The 19,628-nt window shown below is 40.4% G+C and overlaps 2 protein-coding genes across 4 annotated transcripts; one reads left to right on the top strand and one right to left on the bottom strand.

The window, feature by feature from the left end:
* Positions 1–314: 314 nt before the first annotated feature.
* PRRG4 (proline rich and Gla domain 4) lies at positions 315–17,291 on the bottom strand. Of its 3 annotated transcripts, none has more exons than XM_069554683.1 (6): positions 16,165–17,291; positions 15,651–15,778; positions 9,191–9,354; positions 7,455–7,503; positions 6,301–6,433; positions 315–2,068 (listed from the first exon to the last, which is right to left on the bottom strand). In XM_069554683.1, exons 2-6 carry the CDS (start codon positions 15,754–15,756, stop codon positions 1,834–1,836), a joined length of 687 nt encoding a protein of 228 aa, XP_069410784.1. In that variant the 5' UTR covers positions 15,757–15,778; positions 16,165–17,291; the 3' UTR covers positions 315–1,833. The 3 variants fall into 3 exon arrangements, with proteins under 3 accessions (XP_069410784.1, XP_069410786.1, XP_069410787.1); XM_069554685.1 differs by having other exon boundaries at positions 16,434–16,886; XM_069554686.1 differs by lacking the exon at positions 16,165–17,291 and adding an exon at positions 15,872–16,104.
* LOC138420195 (uncharacterized) lies at positions 15,975–19,035 on the top strand. Its single transcript, XM_069553330.1, has 4 exons — positions 15,975–16,011; positions 16,060–16,844; positions 17,663–17,822; positions 18,392–19,035. Exons 1-2 carry the CDS (start codon positions 15,975–15,977, stop codon positions 16,668–16,670), a joined length of 648 nt encoding a protein of 215 aa, XP_069409431.1. The 3' UTR covers positions 16,671–16,844; positions 17,663–17,822; positions 18,392–19,035.
* The last annotated feature ends 593 nt before the right edge of the window (positions 19,036–19,628 follow it).

Below are 19,628 nucleotides of genomic sequence, written 5' to 3'. Positions count from 1 at the left end.
AGAAGTTCAAAAGGGAAGGGATATATATGTATGTATGTATGTATGTATGTATGGCTGATTCATTTTGCTGCACAGTGGAAACTGAAAGAACAATGTAAAGCAACTACACTCCAATAAAAATTAATTTAAAACAAAATGAAATATCAAACAACAAAAATTTTTGCTAGATGATTTCTTTGCAACAAGTAACCAAAGAGACTCTGAAAATATCAAACGTAAAGTCTTTAGCAGTCTATAATGATTAAGATCTTTCTTTCATCTGCATTAAGATCACACTGTCTTAAAAGAGAGGCATACACTCAAACACAGTGTAATATGATTTATACTTTTTAAACGTTTAATTTGGAAGGAACTACCAAACGCATGTGAGTTTTAATCTCATCCCTCTAAAATTATAAAACAAAATACGGTTTTATAAATGGTATTACATAGAAAAAAAGCAATGCCTGGCAAAAACATAAAGAACAGAATTTTCTATTTCTCAGGAGTATGTTATTTTTTGAGTTCCTGAAAGAGGAAACAAATTCACATACACATACACTCAAATAAATTTGTGCTCACACATTCATTCCAGAAGTTTATAGCTTATACTCTATTATGTTTATAAGGGGAGATTGGTCACAATACAGAATTAGAAGAAGATACAAACTATAGGTCAGAATTATCGCCTACGATCTTCTGTGTCCAGACATTAAAAGATTGCTGGTAACTTTAATCAATATTATTTTGATAGCAGAAAAGTAAGTTACTTCTAGGTTCTCAAACTATTATTTATAAACTTTGAAAATTTTTCCAGGTTAATAGTTATGCATAGTCAGATACAGATAATTTAGCAATGAAAATGGGTTTGTCTACTCGTCAGTAATATGCACAAATTTATCAAGCTCCACTCCTAGATTTGAGGCCTATAATCTACTTCATGGTCTAACAACCCTTGCAAATCCTTTCCATTGCAACCATGTTCCTTCTGAAGAAGTAACTCCCTAGTGTTTATTTTTTAAAGAAAACTATTGACTGCCCCCCCCCCCATAATAAAGTATGACTGATAGCAACAGTTCATGACTAAACTGTGCAAAATATAGTGAATGCTATGCAATAATTTAAGATAAAAAACTGATTTTATTAAGGTTATTGATTTATATTTACATGTCAGATTCTGTGGAGTATTTGCAACAAAAAGAAATCCTAAAAAAGAGTAGGTCCAATATTATAACTTGGAATAATCTAATAATTAGAAATTCTTTTTCTTTTTTTTTAGTATTCAATACAAAAAATCTATGGGGTTTCCCTGGTGGCTCAGACAGTAAAGAATCTGACTGCAATGCTGGAGATCCTGGGTCAATCCCTGGATCTGGAAGATCCCCTAGAGAAGGGAATGGTTACGCACTCCAGTATTCTTTTTTTTTTTTTTTTCACTCCAGTATTCTTGCCTGGAGAATTCCATGGACAGAGAAGCCTGGCAGACTACAATCCATAGGGTCTCAAAGAATCGGACATAACTGAGCGACTAACACAACAACAAACCTACAACCATTTCTGTACAAAGAATACAGACAGTTCACCAGTTCTAGCTGTGACATCCATAACAGATTCTTTTGAACAGAACAGTGCTCTCTCCTTAACTGCAAGGGTACAAAATTCCGTATCCAGCTGATAATGATAAAGTTCAGGTTAAAGATGCTGACAGAACTCCAGTGGCAGAGAACACATGCTTATTTCTCCTTTATTCTCTATAGTTTGTCATAAACGTCTGAATTGACCTGTCTTTTTTGGTTCAGGGAAAAGAACCACTTAAATAATGTGAATGTCCTATATCACCAAGACAGTGAGGGCTTAGTGAGATGGGAGTGACATAGACTTTTTAAATACCCTAAAATCATTTGCCAGCCCGGGATAAGGTGGTGGTGGTGAAACACTCTGTTTTCTGGTCAATGCCACTGCCTGTTCATAAGAAGGTAATCCTGTATCTTCCAATGAAGGTGGCGATGGAGACAAGACAGCCTCCTCTGGTCTTCTGAAGATGATGGAAGGAGTGTGTCTGCCCCTTCTTACGTAGATGTCTGAAGAACTAAATAGAGAGAGCATTGAGGTCTAGGAAAGGCAGTATTTTAGGTTAAGACAGCAATATTAAGAAATCCAACTATTTAGATCAAAGCTGAACCTTCTTTATTAATATAACAAGTTTTAATTTACCCATAAACTCTGAATGAGTCTTGGTTTAGTGGGAAGACCAAGAGCTTTGAAGTCAGTCATTGGTATGAAACAGGATCCTGTCATTTCATAGCAATGTGACCAAAGGCAAGGTAACCTAACTCAGGTTTCTTCTTCTGTAAAATGGGAATAATAATAGCTATGTCAACAGAGATGTTTTTTGTGGATTGAGAAAGATTATGTAAGGCATCTAAGCAGAGTCTGGAATACTGTAACGAGGACTCAAAACACGTGAATTCTTTTTTTCTCCTATTCCTGAATTAAAATTTTCTCAAAGTATGGTGTTAAACCAAATCCAGGCTTTGTTGAAAGGCGCTACAACTCAAAGCTAAGGAAATTGATGCCACAGAGGTAATAACATCAGTGGATGTCCATCTCTCTCCTCTGTTACCCCAGCAGCCTTGCTGCCTGGTCCATCCCTCCTCAGCAGGACTTCCATCCCATCATTCTTCTCCACAAAAGTCTAACTTGAAGTCTGCTTTCTGCTGAATCAATTTCCAACTCCTGTGCCTACTTTTCAAAGCCTCCCTTAATCTAGCCTTGCTTTATTTTATGGCTCTCTGCCCTTGCCAAGGTAGCGTCTTTACTCCCCATTGATCTCCACAGATGGAAGCCTAACAATTAGAAAAAAACATTTTTTAATTAAAAAAAAATGGCTTAGTTCAAGTTCCACCATTTTTCACAAAACTTTGTCACCTACATCAGCCAATGAAAGCTGAAATGCAATACTGGTCTGGTGTTCCGAAACCACATTTCCCCTTCTCACTTGTGAATTACAAATTATAACTTAAACATAAGTAAATTGATCCACTTAAGACTGTGAAGTTGGCTGTCTATGAAGCATCTATGCAGAAATTAACCTCTTATAGTATGGTTAATAAGATAATTAAAATATATAGATAATCCTGAACCTATAATCAATATTTATAATAGTATTCTTCCTAATAAGAGAGTTTAGCAGACCCAAAATACTGTACACTTTTGCAAACTAAATATCAACTTGCCTCTAAATATCAACCTTTTCTGTTGGAAGTTACAATGAGATCTGAAATTGAAAGGGAAGAGAGAGGAAAATAGCAGAGAGAGAAGAAAAGAAAAAGGTCTATATAAATCGAGGAATTGGATTATCTGCTCTTCAATAGTTGAGAGGTGACTGAGAGCCTCAGAAGTTTACTTAGAGGGCTCAATACAATTCCTCCTCTGTTGGAAATCTGGAACGTATGCATGGTTGGCTTGTCACCTGCCACATTCATTAGCTTGTGATGAAAAGTACTACTAGTTTGCTTATAGGAAACAGGAGAGACATGTTATACTTGAACAAATAAATTTTTCCACGTTGACCTTCAAAATCTGTTACAGGAGCAGTATAATGATACTAAAATCATTAAGTGTTTTCACAGTGATTTCTTACATACATCTTACATGACTGAAATCAGAAAGTACACACCAAGAACATCTCAGATAAGCTGACAACATTATATTATGCCTATTTCTCTCCATAAAATATAGGGACTAAGAAATGAAAAGATCTTGTTGCCCATTTCTTGGCATGTTTTTACAAAAGAATGAGACAAACTATTCTAACAATGATCTCATTTTTCACTCTTTTTCAAAATATTCCTCACCCTTCCCCCACTTTCAGACTTGCAAAAGGTAGAAAGAGAACATGTAACTCTGTTGGAAGAATTTCTTGGGACAATTGATAAAAAAGTACTTTAGTCAGTTAGTAAGTATTTAAAAGTTAATCTTAACACAAAGGACTGTCTGGTTAACCTAGTTTGAAATGTGCCCTATAAAGGGTTGCTCTGAGAATCAAAGTGAGACAGTAGATGTAAAAATGACCTGTAAATGGGACAGCATTCTACTGTACTAAGGATAACTAATCTTACTTTTAAAATAAAGATATCTGGGTTTTCAAAATTTAATAATAACATACACAGAAAACATGCATAAAAATGGCACCTCTTTACTCCATGTGTCTTTGAATTCTGCTTCTAAACTCATGCAGGAAAGAAGCTAGAAGGCTTTAGAGAAAAAAAGGCATAAGGTAAGAAGGTGTAGTGGTGTGGAAAAGCAGAGAAATGGAAGAAAACAGGAAAGAGAAGAGAAGGATGTTGAGCATGACACTGAATAATAGCTCTGTTCACAGATCTTCAGGGATATTATTAAATACTGAGGGCACACACACGGCCTTTGGGGGAAAATATTGTAAATGGGATAGAAAAGAAGGAAAGATAAAAGACAAGCAGAGTCTTTAAAGATAAATATCCCAATTTCTTCATTAACCCATGAATTTCCAGGTATCCTGCAGCTTGTGGAGAAAGCCATATTAAATAAGCCCTTGAAAATGGGGAGAACTTGCTGATTCCCTGATTCCCTGTCTGTTAAGTAGGTGATTCCCTGATTCCCTGTCTGTTAAGTAGGTGAAATTAATAAAAACCTCAGCTTAAAGATAGTGGCTTAAGAAAAATTACACAAAATTTTCCTTACTTTCTTTCACTTTTCAAACTGTTAGAGGATTTATAGAACTCTCAGATAATGCCTCAGGGGACTGTTTAGGAATTCCAGCTGGGGGATAGAATTACACTTTACTTGGGGCTTCTCTGGTGGCTCAGATGGTAAAGCGTCCGCCTGCAATGCGGGAAACCCGGGTTCAATCCCTGTGTCGGGAATATCCCCTGGAGAAGGAAATGGCAATCCACTCCAGCATTCTTGCCTGGAAAATCCCATGGACGGGGGAGCCTGATAGGTTACAGTCCATGGGGTCCCAAAGAGTCAGACACGACTGAACGACTTCACTTTGCCCCTGTCCTCTGCCCCCTTTGCAGGCATGTCCTCCTCTGCAGGGGCTTCCCAGGAAGCAGTGGTAAAGAATTTGCGTGCAATGCAGAGGACACAAGTTCAGTCCCTGGGTTGGAAGGATTCCCTGGAGAAGGAAATGGCAACTCACTCCACTATACCTGCTAGAGAAATTCCATGGACAACGAACGGAGCCTGGTGGGCTACAGTCCATGGGATCACAAAAGAGCTGGATACAACTAAGAGACTAAAACAACAGCAACAACCAACTTCCTCTGCACTCTTACTATGGGCATCCTTTCAGACTTGCCTCTGCTCTTGCCTCTGTCCTTTCATCATACTCAGAAAACTTGGCTTCAGCTTTTATCTTCCAACAGATTTATCCTAATTCCACCTCTATTCCCCTAAACTCTTACCTTAACAATAAAGAAAAAAAATTTATTATGGTAAAATATGCATAACAAAATTTGTCATTATAACCATTTTCAGGTGTACAATTAATGGTATTTATTATATTCACAATGTTGTACAGCCATCACCACTATCTATTTCCATAATCGTTTTATCACCTGGTCAATAATGAGCGTCTTTATAGAATTTGGAACCGTAAATAGGGTAAATAAGGATATACAAGAAATAATCCTGATTGCCTGTTTCGCATCTGTTGCTTTTTTTTTTTAAATAAGGTAGTTCTACACTTTTATCTATACTTGCAGATAAGAATATGAATGAGAATAACTTTTTATTCTAATGATGTTGAGATTTATTATGCAAACAATTATGGCCTTTAGGAAGCTTTACTAATATGCTGGAATTCAGTTAATAATAGCAATGTATTAACATTGGCTCGTGTTAGTTGCTCAGTCATGTCCGACTCTTTGTGACCCCGTGGATGGGAGCCCGCCAGGCTTCTCTGTCCATTGAATCCTCCAGGCAAGAATACTGGAAGTGGCTACCCATTCCCTTCTCCAGGGGAATCTTCCTAAACTAGGGACTGAACCCAGGTTTCCTGCATTGCAGACATTGTTTACCATCTGAGCCGCCAGGGAAGCCCAAAGTTGGCTTGTTAGTTTTACAAATGTAATATGGTAACATAAGAGTTTAACAATGAGGGAACTGGCGAAGGTATATAGGAACTCTCTGGGCTATCTTTGTAACTTTCCTGTATATCTGAAATTATTCCAAAATAAAAAATATAGTTCAAAATATAGGCAGTCATTTTTGTAGCCATTTAAAAATAATAGTATAGAAAGTATAATCATAAATTAAATGTTTTCACTCAATACTTACCCTGGATATTGTTGCCTGTGACACTTGGTGATACAAAGATAGTAACCAGCTAATCCCAAAATAACCAAAAATACTCCAGCAGCAATTAATCCAGTCAGAAGGCCCATAACGTCGATTTTCTCTCTGTTAGTATCTTAAGAGAAATCATTAAACTAACATAAATATAACAACTGAAAAGCACCACCTATGATTTCAATAAATTTAACATTGAGTGTAAGCACATTATTAAGCATCTAATAATTAATATTGGTTATTTTTAAAAGTCTGTGCCAGAGGAATGACCTGGGGGTGGGGAAACATATACTTCCTAAAAGCCCTAGGTATGGCTTCATTTATTTTTATTATTTTAATTAAAATTATTTATTCATTTTGGCTGTGCTGGGTCTTAGTCGTGGCATGTGGGTTCTAGATCCCTGACCAGGGGTGGAACCCGGGTTCCCTGCATTGGGAGTTCAGAGACTTAGCCACTGGACCACCAGGGGAAGTGTCTGATTTATTTTAGATGTCTTCTTAAATGAATAAAAGTCTAAGCAGGATAAACATATTCTTTGTTCAACTATACACATTTTGATATTAACTACTGACAGAAATTTACTAAGCCACTCCAGAGTAGCTATATGTAATACAGTCTCCCTACAGCTGGAGCCCTGCCTGGGGGAATGAATAAATCGCTGGTAAAAACAAAACGAACCTGACTAAAAGCAGCTAGAGATGATCAATGCAGATAAGACAAAGGATCTCCCCTCTCTAGAAGTTACTTAATTCTACCTAAAAATATTAATTTACTTAGTAGCCCAAGTATTTCATTCACTTGTAATGGTAAAAAAGAAAAAATTTAAAATAGCTTACTACTCGAATAACAGTCTGACTTTTATTCTGTGCAAGTCCTGACTTAGCTGAGCTGTTTAAAAGAGCGAATTAAGCCTATTATCTCATTTCCCTAGTATCTCACCAAACTTGATTTTCAGTGTGTAAATAGATGAATGCGGCCTTCTCTGTCTTAGATAGCCCTGTGTATAATTGAGAAACCTTTCCCGGATTTACAAGATATGTACGTTGTGCAACAACCAAACTCAAACAACGAAACTAAAAATGTACTATGATGGAGGATGGAAAAAAAAAAAAACATTAAAATTGATCCATTCTTGCCTTACCTGATTTTGTGGTTGGTCCTCTAACTGAATATTCTTGCCAAAATTTCATCTAAGAGAAAGGTAAAAATTTCCAAGTTTATTTAATATCTTTAACATCATTTCCTTTGGTCTCCAGGACCTCGACTAGGGGTGTAAACACTTGGCACGTGCCACATATAAGACACCAGTTCATTCATGCTGGAGCAAGTGACTCACTCTATTAAATAATTAAAGCATTGCCACCCACTACCGTTTCTTCCAACTGAAATTGGCCGGGGCTTTATTGCTAGTGCCAGCTCTTTACCACTGGACCCTGATATTCTTCCTTCATTGGCCCAGGGCCCTCACTCAGGTGTCCAGGGACACTACCGAATTAGAGAGTTGATGAAAACAGCAGAGGTGGAAGTTGAAGCAGAGGATTCATGATCGTGTTTGAAAAGGAGTCTGACTTTTTTCTACACTAGGTGAGCCTTCAGTTTGATGGGAGGTTTTTATAGGTTTTTGAAACAATCAATTTATTTTTGGTTGTGCTGGGTCTGTGTTGTTTGCGGGCAGGTTTTCTCCAGTTGTGGCAATCGGCAGCTGCTCTCTGGTTGGAGGGCAAGGGCTTTCCATTGTGGTGTCTTCTCTTGGTGTGGGGCATGGACTCAATTGACTTGCCCTGAGGCACGTGTGATCTTCTGGGGTCAGAGATCTAACCCATGTCCTCTGCATTGGAGGCAGGCTTTCAACCACTGGACCACCAGGGAAGCCCTTGCTCAGAGATTTTATTAAAAGGTATTTATTGATTTGGAAAGACATCCCTGAGACTTTTTAAGTTCAGTGTTACTTGAGAGAATGGAAGCCGTTTTTAAGGAACTGTGATAAAACTAGAAAACGGTTTTGTGAGAAACAGATTAGAATTTCAACAGACACAACTACAAGGCGGAGCAGTCTTTGCTTCCTTTCTCTAATAGATGCAGCAGGTAATAGCAGGGAATGGGAGGCTGGGGAGAATTTGGGAAGAAAAAGAGCTGAGTTTCAGTTTAACACCTTCATTTGAAGAATACCTAGAGAGGTTCTTAGTGACTAAAGAGTAAAACGGGATTCTTGAGGAAGGGGAAAAAGAGCTGGGGTTATTTAAGCTTGGGGTTATTTACAAAAGCAAAGAATCTGGGTCACTTGATATTTTTAAAGAATATGCCAGATTATAACAGGGACAGTGCTGGCTATTTGTTTTGTATTTTTCAGGATTAACAGACAGAAGTTAATTATATTTTAAGGGAGACATTCTAAAAGTTTATTGCCAAGCAATAAACTCCTGAATGCAGGGAATATGTATTTTATCCTCAGTTTCTAGGAGAGCATATGACACATAGTAGATTGTCAATAAGTACTTGAAATATAAATATAGTCATCAAAAAGCTAAGTCTTGATAGGAAAAATTTCTCTGAGTTTTGACTGATTGAAGCCTGAGTCAGAGAACTAACTTAATATCCTAAAGTTTAATTCACTGTGCTTCAAGACTGTCTTTGAATATCATAAATGTTAAACACAAAATTATAACACAATTGATAATCTGCTAATTACTGTAAACCTAGGAAAGTATAAAGTAAAATCTAAATGGGTTAATTAGCATTTTAAGAAAGTAGAAAGAGATAACAGGTATACAATCCTAATTTTATTTAAGGCATATAATTTCTAATGCCTGAAAAGTACCACTTTTTAAAGTACAATTTAATAAATGTCTAGCCAATTAACATCATCAACAAAATTACCGTTTTATCTTCATCCACAAAAATCTCTCTGGCTTCCTCATAATTACAAAGTTCTTCTATGCATTCTCTTTCTAGGTCACCGGGAGTGAAGAGCTCCAAATCAAATCTATTATATAGGAGGTGTCTATGTATGAACAGGTTTGCTTCTTCTTTTGATGTAAATACTAACAAAGAAATAGAAAGATTTCAAACATTGACAAAAATAAGGCAGAAAATTTCTGTTTTAATTATGGGAAGAGCACATAGTTCCTTTGATGTGGTTAAATTATGCCCAACTTTCCTCTGTGGTTTTTAAATCTGACAAAAAGAAATATCATCAGTAAAAACAATTCCTGCTAAAGATGAAATACAGATATTAATCAAATTCCAGGACATACTTGAGTAGATTATGTCCAAAGTTCTCAGCATAAGTGAAAAAAAATTGAGTTTCATTTTTTCCTCTAGACAATTATTTTTCCAATAAATGACAGGCCAGACTACGCTACCTCTAAAGCACTGGTTTCCTATTATTTTGACTGAGAAAAATTAGTCTGGTGTAGTGGCAGAGTGTTAGACACAGAAGACACAGATTTTTCTTTACTGATTTGGCTTAGCTATCAGCTGTATCTCCTGGGATAAGTCACTTACACCTCTGGGTTGCCATTTCCTAAATCACTTTTTTTTTGGCAGCGCTGTGTGGCATGCAAGATCTTAGTTCCCAACCAGGACTGAACCCATGCCCCTGCATTAGTAGCACAGAGTCCTGACCAAGAATGCTGGACCACCAAGGAAGTCCCAGGTGTGAGTCTTAACAGAGCTGTTTTGTCCAATATAGCAGCCACTAGTCACATATGGTATCAAAAACCTGAAACGTGGCTAGTGTGACTTGAATGTGCTGTAAGTGTAGAATTCAGACTTAAATTGAAGATAGTGGAGAAAACCACTAGACCATTCAGGTATGACCTAAATCAAATCCCTTATGATAATACAGTGGAAGTGAGAAATAGATTTAAGGGACTAGATCTGATAGACAGAGGGCCTGATGAATGATGGACAGAGGATCATTAACATTGTATAGGAGACAGGGATCAAGACCATCCCCCTAAAAAAGAAATGCAAAAAAGCAAAATGGCTGTCTAGGGAGGCCTTACAAATAGCTGTGAAAAGAAGAGAAGCGAAAAGTAAAGGAGAAACGGAAAGATAATACCCATCTGAATGCAGAGTTCCAAAGAATAGCAAGGAGAGGTAAGAAAGCCTTCCTCAGTGATCAGTGCAAAGAAATAGAGGAAAAGAACAGAATGGGAAAGACTAGAGATCTCTTCAAGAAAATTAGAGATACCAAGGAAACATTTCATGCAAAGATGGGCTCAATAAAGGACAGAAATGGTAGGGACCTAACAGAAGCAGAAAATATTAAGAAGAGGTGGCAAGAATACACAGAAGAACTGTACAAAAAAGATCTTCATGACCCAGATAATCACGATGGCCAGACATCCTGCAATGTGAAGTCAAGTGGGCCTTAGAAAGCATCACTACGAACAAAGGTAGTGGAGGTGATGGAATTCCAGTTGAGCTATTATTTCAAATCCTGAAAGATGATGCTGTGAAAGGGCTGCACTCAATATGCCAGCAAATTTGGAAAACTCAGCAGTGGCCACAGGACTGGAATAGGTCAGTTTTCATTCCAATTCCAAAGAAAGGCAATGCCAAAGAATGCTCGAACTACTGCACAATTACACTCATCTCACACGCTAGTAAACTAATGCTTAAAATTCTCCAAGCCAGGCTTCAGCAACACGTGAACTGTGAACTTCCAGATGTTCAAGATGGTTTTAGAAAAGGCAGAGGAACCAGAGATCAAATGGCCAACATCCTCTTGATCATGGAAAAAGCAAGAGAGTTCCAGAAAAACATCTATTTCTGCTTTACTGACTATGCCAAAGCCTTTGACTGTGTGGATCACAATAAACTGTGGAAAATTCTTCAAGAGATGGGAACACCAGACCACCTGACCTGCCTCTTGAGAAACCTATATGCAGGTCAGGAAGCAACAGTTAGAACTGGACATGGAACAACAGACTGGTTCCAAATAGGAAAAGGAGTACATCAAGGCTGTATATTGTCACCATGCTTATTTAACTTCTATGCAGAGTACATCTTGAGAAACACTGGGCTGTAAGAAGCACAAGCTGGAATCAAGATTGCCAGGAGAAATATCAATAACCTCAGATAAGCAGATGACACCACCCTTATGGAAGAAAGTGAAGAACTAAAGAGCCTCTTGATGAAAGTGAAATAGAGTGAAAAAGTTGGCTTAAAGCTCAACATTCAGAAAACTAAGATCATAGCATCCGGTCCCATCACTTCATGGCAAATAGATGAGGAAACAGTGTCAGACTTTATTTTTTGGGGCTCCAAAATCACTGCAGATGGTGATTGCAGCCATGAAATTAAAAGATGCTTGCTCCCTGGAAGGAAAGTTATGACCAACCTAGACAGGATATTAGAAAGCAGAGACATTACTTTGCCAACAAAGGTTAGTCAAGGCTATGGTTTTTCCTGTAGTCATGTATGGATGTGAGAACTGGACTATAAAGAAAGCTGAGTGCTGAAGAATTGATGCTTTTGAACTGCGGTGTTGGAGAAGACTTTTGAGAGTCCCTTGGACTGCAAGGAGATCCAACCAGTCCATCCTAAAGGAGATCAGTCCCGGGTGTTCATTGGAAGGACTGATGTTGAAGCTCAAACTCCAATACTTTGGCCACCTGATGTGAAAAGCTGACTCACTTGAAAAGACCCTGATGCTGGGAAAGATTGAAGGCAGGAGGAGAAGGGGACAACAGAGGAGGAGATGGTTGGTTGGCATCTCAGACTCAATGGAGAAGAGTTTGAGTAGACTCCGGGAGTTGGTGGTCAACAGGGAGGCATGCTGTGGTCCATGGGGTCACAAAGAGTCAGACACGACTGAGTGACTGAACTGAACACTAAGTGTAGAAAGGGACTTCAAAGACATGGTTAAGAAAAATGTAAAGTATCTCAATGTTTTCTTTTGCTTATATTTGTAATATTAGGTTAAATATTTGGAATATATTGGGTTAAATTAAATACTTTATCAAAATTAGTTGCACCTATTTCTTTTTACTTTTTAAAATGTGGCTGCTAGAAAATTTTAAATGATTCATGTGGTGCACATTCTATTTCTACTGGCCAGTGTTATTCTAGCATCTTCATTTCTAAGTTATAAATAAGATTTATGAGCTACTTGAACCAAGGACGGGGGAGCCAGAATCAGTTCATTAGTGCTAGTTGTTTTGAGAAATATTCTAAAAAGGTAGACCATTCTGTCCTGTGACAAAATGTTGGTTCTTTCCTCTTCTTTATTCTTGTGGATTTTACGCAACCACGAAACAGACTGAGAAACTTTCCAAGTCGCCATCATTTTTCGTTGGGATTCTTATAATGGCCCTCTAAGTCATCTCCCTGTCCACGACAGTGACAGCACATTTCCAAAGTGCCCGGATCTCTCCTGCCTTTGAACTTGCTTTCCACTGAATAGAACTTTCCTCTCTCAGTCTGTATTCTCACTTCCACATTTTGTTCAGTGTTACCTTGAACCCCATCGCCACTCACCTCTGCCAATCCCCATCCCACACCGTGTTTTTTTCATGGCACTTTCCAGCTAGTGTTCTATATGCTTTATTTACTTATCTGTTACCACTCTGTTCCCCTAGCTAGAAGGAAAATTCCATTAAAGCAGGGATGTTGACACACAGAGGTGCCCCCCAAATTACTTACAATAATAAATGACTGAACTTGACTTTCCTCTTGGACCTAAATTCTCCGAGTTGAGGCAATACAGAGGTATGGCCTGTTTGTAATCTTGGCACAGGTTTATAATACTAAACCAGGGATGAAGTAACTTTGAGTCTGCTTAACTTAGTTGTACTGTACTTACTTACAAAATCTGATTTCAGAACAGAGAATTAGAAATCTGCCTTTGTATTGCTGCTTCTCAGATATGCCCAGATCTTTACATTTTACTGGCTAGAAAAGCAGTGCCAAATTTCTCATTGTTGGCCTCCTGTTATCTGAGTTACAAAACACCCGACTTCTAAATGGGACCTTCAACTTAAAAGGAAAATAAAAAAGTGGGTCACAAACACTTTTATTGTTCCTTAAATGATATTTATGCCAATGAAAGTCTCGACTGCTGTATAAAACATGCCTTCTGGGAGGGACTGCTGTCCACAACTTCCTGAGGTTGAAAGTTCTAATTCAGTCCATGGTTCATCTTAGACCTTCAATGCCTTATCACACTTCTTGCCTCCCTTATGATCTCAGGAGAAATCCGGTCCTTTGTTATCTGGGTTCTAAGTAGCCTGGACTTGCTTTTAATTAAAAGAAGCAAACTTCCATGCCCCTGGAGCATCCTGAACTTGCAGCAATGGTTCCTATTTCCCCTCAGGCCATTGCCAGAGGATACACTGGCCTCTGCACTTTTGTATCTGCTGCCTCAGATTATCTTCTCATCTTTATTTCTCCTGACTTAGACTATCCTAAGAGGCTGTCTATTTCCCTGTTTTAAACCTACCGAGATATTCTATTCTCCTCTCCTGTCTTTCCATGCTTTCTAAATAAGTTCCCTTTGAGTCATTTAAATCTCACCTCTCGGCTTTATCGGAACACAACTGAAGGTCTTTTATTTTCCTAGTTACTTTTCATATCTCCATTTGTTATATCTCATATGCAGAGAGCACTGGCTTCTGCGCAATACAGCTCTCCAGAGACATAGCTACTATGCTAACTAATACCTAACTAATACTAATGCTAACTAATACGGCTAACCAATACCTCTGCTCTTGAACTCTCTGCTTCTACTTCTGTCATAGAGTTTATGGAGATTATCAGTTTACACCCTGCCTCGCCCATTAGGTGAAGCAGTCTATTCGGATTTCCAGGCAAGAATACTGGAGTAGGTTGCTATTTCCTTCCCCAGGAGATCTTCCTGACCTGGAGAAAAAACTCAGGTCTCCTGCACTGCAGGCAGACTTTTTTTGTTGTTTTTCATTAAAAAATTTTTTATTTATTTTTTAATTGAAGGATAATTTCTTTACAGAATTTTGTTTTTGTCAAACCTCAAGATGAATCAGCCATGGCTATATATATGCCCCCTCCATCTTGAACTTCCCTCCCAGCTTCCTCCCAATCCCACCCTTCTAGGTTGATACAGACCCCCTGTTTGAGTTCCTGCAGGCAGATTCTTTATCAACTGAACCACCAGAGAAGCCTTTTAAATACACACAGTTCCTCGTTTATATTTCCCACAGATATCTCCGGCCTTCTGCATTCAAGTGTGATCTCTAAATTCCTTCCACAGTTTATGAAGTCCTGGAGAATGTCTTTTATGCCTATATCTTGTGAATGAATGAATGTACTCATAAACACTCTGGACCCAGCATCTGGTCCTGCTGAGTATGGATCATCAACCTTATATATGAATGGACTTAAATATACGGTGCAACGTGGAAGGCACCAGGAAGGATCTCCTTGCAAATCCTGTTCCACTAACTACTTTATCCAGTTGCTTAGGATTCTGTGGTCAGTGTTTGATTCCTTAAGGTTAAGATATTGCCCTATTTTAACATACACACAGTCTCCTAGAAGGCTTGAGACACTAAACTGTATTAACCATTATTAGTGTTATGATTAGGAGTTTTAGTGTAACAAATCCTTCTCAAAAGAGAATGAGAGTAGGACCTGATGAGAATGAATGTGGGACAGATATGTGTGGGGAGGTGGATCCAAAGCATTGGCACCAGGTAGGGAAGCACAGTGATTTGGCAGGGAGAAAGCCAAGTTTTTTTCTTTCCTGTGTTTTCTAGGTTAGGCTTTCAAAATGTGGGCAGGAATCTATTTATGACCTGGAGACCACAAGGTGTGCAATTCTAGGTTAGCAAGCCCCAAACCTAATCTTCTCACACCATCTAACTTTACCCACATAACCAGACATTTAAAAGTAAAAAAGGACCTCAGAGGTCACTCCACTCCTCACTCCCTAATCATTTTAAAAGCTGAAAGGGGGTTAAGTAACTTGCCCAGAGTCTGCTAACAAATCCAGACTAGGTCCTGGACTCCTTGTCCATCTTTCCAGGAAGAACAATTATGCCCATCAGAATTACCACACAGCCTCATCTAGAAAAACGGCACTCACTGATTTTCAGAAGTTGAAACAGGTTTTCCATTCAGTTAACTACCCACCTGGTCTTAAATACATATTTACAAAAGTAAGTCTCAGAATTAAAAACTGCAGTTAATATAACAAACCACAACATTACCAAATAAACTACAAATTAAAGCGCATTTTAGCCCTTCTACGATTGATGAGGGCATTTAATCTCAAAGACTACACTTTCTCGTTTGAGCCCTGGAATACAGGCTCGAGTTTTCAGAACGGTTTCTTGGGATCTGCAGCCAGGCTCACCTTCTTCTCTCGCATGCCTAGACTCCTCCGAGGGACTTCTTGTGCAATGAGGAAACGCGAAGGTAACTACGGGCAGTTGGCTGAGTAGCACCAGGAGTAGAAACATAGTCTGGCAACTGTCAAACAAACTGAAACAAACAAAATAACCAACCAACCAAAAACACAGGTCAGAAGTGCCCCCAGCTTAGAAGGTTAAATTCCTATGGGAACGAGTCACCGACCTGTTGTGCTCAAAATCATCGCGTGATTGCGCCCCGCGCGCGGTTTCGGTCACCAGGGTCCGATCGGCGCCCGGAAAGCGGCCCCGAAAGCTCCGGGGGACAAATGCCGCCTCCCCTCCACCCACCCGCCCACTATCCCAGTCCCCACCTCCCTAGCCCCCGCCCTCCGGACTCTGAGGCCGGCTGAGCGGGCGCCTATCGACCCTCTGCGTTGCAATCGGACCTGGTCCGCCGAGGAGGCCCCCTCCCAGCCACCCATTCCCTGCCGGAGCCGAGCCTCCGGGCTCCCGCACCTGCAGCTCCGGGCGCATGTTCCGGCAACAGCCGGGCCGGAGCCCCGTACTTCGGTCGTCCCTGCGGCCGCCAGACCCTCGGTCTCGGCCCTCGCCGAATCCGCGCCTTGCTCTTCGCAGGGCGGGAAGGGCCCCCTCGCTCAGGCCGAGGAAGAGCTTGGGATCCGCGGAGGGGGCGCCCTGGCCGGCTCCGGGACGCGCGGTGCGAGTCCTGCCTGGATCCCGGGAGGCCGCGGAGTAGAGCTGTGAGAACCAGAGGAGGGAGCTACCTGGGAGCACCGGCCGCGCTCCTCCCCGCGGGGGCCGGCGCACCTGTGGCGGGCGGGCTGGCGGTTGACTGGCGTCTCCAGGAGCCTCGCCTCGCAGCCGCCACCACCTCTTTCTGCGCTAAGCCCTGGGCGAGTCCCGCCGCCTGCAGCCAGTTCTGGCCCCGCCTTCGCGCGCAGGTGGCGGGTTTGGGACTGGTTTCTAGACCCCGCGTCCTCTGCCGACGCAGGGCGGCGTGAGTTCACCTCCCAGCGCTAAACAGAAACCGCCTGCTGAACCCTCCCTCTGGCTCGTCTGGGGATTTTCGATTTGGGTTTCACTAGGAGACGAGCTCTATCTTAAGACCTTGGAGAAGGCAATGGCATCCCGCTCCAGTACTCTTGCCTGGAAAATCCCATGGACGGAGGAGCCTGGTGGGCTGCAGTCCATAGGGTCATGAAGAGTCGGACACGACTGAGCGACTTCACTTTCACTTTTCACTTTCATGCATTGGAGAAGGAAATAGCAACCCACTCCAGTGTTCTTGCCTGGAGAATCCCAGGGACGGGGGAGCCTGGTGGGCTGCTGTCTCTGGGGTCTCACAGAGTCGGACACGACTGAAGCGACTTAGCAGTAGCAGCAGGCGACAAGCTCTATCTTAAAACCTTTGGCCTCAAAGGGTGGTCCGCGAAGGAGAACAAAATCTTTCAGAGCATATAAAATGGGAAGTGACCTTAAAAATCAACTGATTACATTGGTTTTCAAATCGCGGTCCGCCAGGTCTGGGCCGTCTCCAAGATCCTTTCAAGGGGTCTCCGCGGTCAAAACTATTTCCTTTATGGTACAAAGACATAATTTGCCCTTTTCGCTGTCATTGTCTCCTGAATGTACAGCGGAAAGTTCCAGAGGCCATTTGGCGTGTAACGACGTCATCACCCAGCTAATAGCGTGCTTGCTTGTGTTTTGTGTTTTCCATTATTTTCTATGGTAGTAGATTTAAGTATCAGCATGTACGTTTTTCATAGAGATTAATAAAATTTGCCTGTTCGTAGTTTTTTGTTTTTTTTCCTGTACTTTTGTTAGCTAGCTTTAGTCATACTTGGCAGGATAGCTATAACCTCTTTTTTTTTTTTTAATAAATAGTCGTCTGAAATCTTAAGCTTTTCTTTGAGCCTATGCAGAAATATAGCCAAAAGTAAGTACAATTTGTTGTCTTGATTTGAAATAATATGAAAATTTCTCCGTTTAACAGATAATATGATAAATATCAGGGCTTCCCTGGTAGCTCAGCTGATAAAGAATCCACCTACAATTCAGGAGACCTCCGTTCGATTCCTGGGTCAGGAAGATTCCCTGGAGAAGGGATAGGCTACCCTCTCCAGTATTCTTGGGCTTCTCTGGTGGCTCAAACAGTAAGTAATCCACCTGCAATGGGGGAGACCTGGATTCGATCCCTGGGTTGGGAAGATCCCCTGGAGGACGGCATGGTAACCCACTCCAGTATTCTTGCCTGGAGAATCCCATGGACAGAGGAGCCTGGCAGGCTACAGACCATGGGATCCCAAAGAGTGGGACACCACTGACTGACTAAGCATAGCACAGCATAGTATATATCATTAGATATAATTCATGTAATTAAGAGCTCTTTGGAGATCCTTAATAATGTTAAAAAATGTGAAGCGGTCCTGAGACCAAAGAGTTTGAGAATTACCACCTCAAGTGATGAAGGCAGCAGGTGGACAGAGCACATTGTGGGTCTTGTCCAAACAACACTGGTAACAACTCTTTGGAACATTATTTACGATTCCATGCTTTGGCCAAAGTGGCTCAACACTTGGTAGAAGCCAGAAGAAATGTTTTTCCCCCTTTCTAAATGTTGATTAATTCAATTTCCACCAAATTTTATTTTTTCCCTGCAAAGGTAATTGCCTACTTTATTCTGAATATTTAGAATCAACTGAATTCTTTCTGTTTTCTACAGAAATTTTGTCTTCACTGATTCCTTCTCAGTTCAATTCAGATCAGCCACTCAGTTGTGTCCGACTCTTTGTGACCTCATGGACTGCAGCACGCCAGGCCTCTCTGTCCATCACCAACTCCCGGAGTTTACACAAACTCATGTCCATTGATTCGGTGATGCCATTCAGTCATCTCATCCTCGGTGTCCCCTTCTTCTGCCTTCAATCTTTCCCAGCATCAGAGTCTTTTCAAATGAGTCAGCTCTTCGTATCAGATGGCCAAAGAATTTGAGCTTCAACATCAGTCCTTCAAATGAACACTCAGGACTGATCTCCTTTAGAATGGACTGGTTGGATCTTCTTGCAGTCCAAGGGACTCTTAAGAGTCTTCTCCAACATTATAGTTCAAAGCATCAGTTCTTCAGCACTCAACTTTCTTTATAGTCCAACTCTCACATCCACACATGACTACGGGAAAAACCATAGCTTTGACTAGATGGACCTTTGTTGGAAAAGTAGTGTCTCTGTTTTTTAATATACTGTCTAGGTTGGTCACAACTTTCCTTCCAAGGAGTAAGCGTCTTTTTATTTCATGGCTACAGTCACTATCTGCAGTGATTTTGGAGTCCCCCACCCCCTAAATAAAGTCAGCCTCTGTTTCCACTGATTCCTTCTAGACAGTGCCTTTTCTTTTTCGTTCTCCCAGTCTTTCCTCGGTTTCCATTTGTCCACCTTGTTCTTTAAACTGTTTCTATGATAGATACCTCCTCAATCCTTTTATTGTTCTTAACCAATTTCAATCACACTGTGAAGAGGCTAGAAATGATTTCTTGTAGTCTACATCTTAAACAGGGAACATGTCTACTAGAACACTCATTCTTCTATTTATTCATTCATTTAACCCTGAGGATACAGACAGAACCACCACAGTCTCTGTTCTGGAGGAGAATTTAGTCTAAGAGCTATATCTAAGAATGTGGGCTGAGTAAAGTTCTTATCAAAGGAAAGAACAGACTTACTCATCTTTAGCCTCCAGAACCCGATAGAGTTCTTTTATGTTGTTCATGCTCAGTACATTTTTATTTTGAATTTTGAATTTTTAAAATACTATTTCATTTTCTATTTTATTTTATGTTTTGGCTGTGCCCTGTGGCTTGTGGTCTTAGTTTTCCGACCAAGAGTCGAACCCAGGCCCTCAGCTGTGAAAGCATGGCGCCCTAAACACTGGACTGCCAGGGAATTCCTTCAATACACTTTTTT

This window comes from Ovis canadensis, chromosome 15 (assembly GCF_042477335.2).
Source record: "Ovis canadensis isolate MfBH-ARS-UI-01 breed Bighorn chromosome 15, ARS-UI_OviCan_v2, whole genome shotgun sequence".
Lineage (NCBI taxonomy): Eukaryota > Metazoa > Chordata > Mammalia > Artiodactyla > Bovidae > Ovis > Ovis canadensis.
This window is presented reverse-complemented; position numbering and strand designations above follow the sequence as displayed.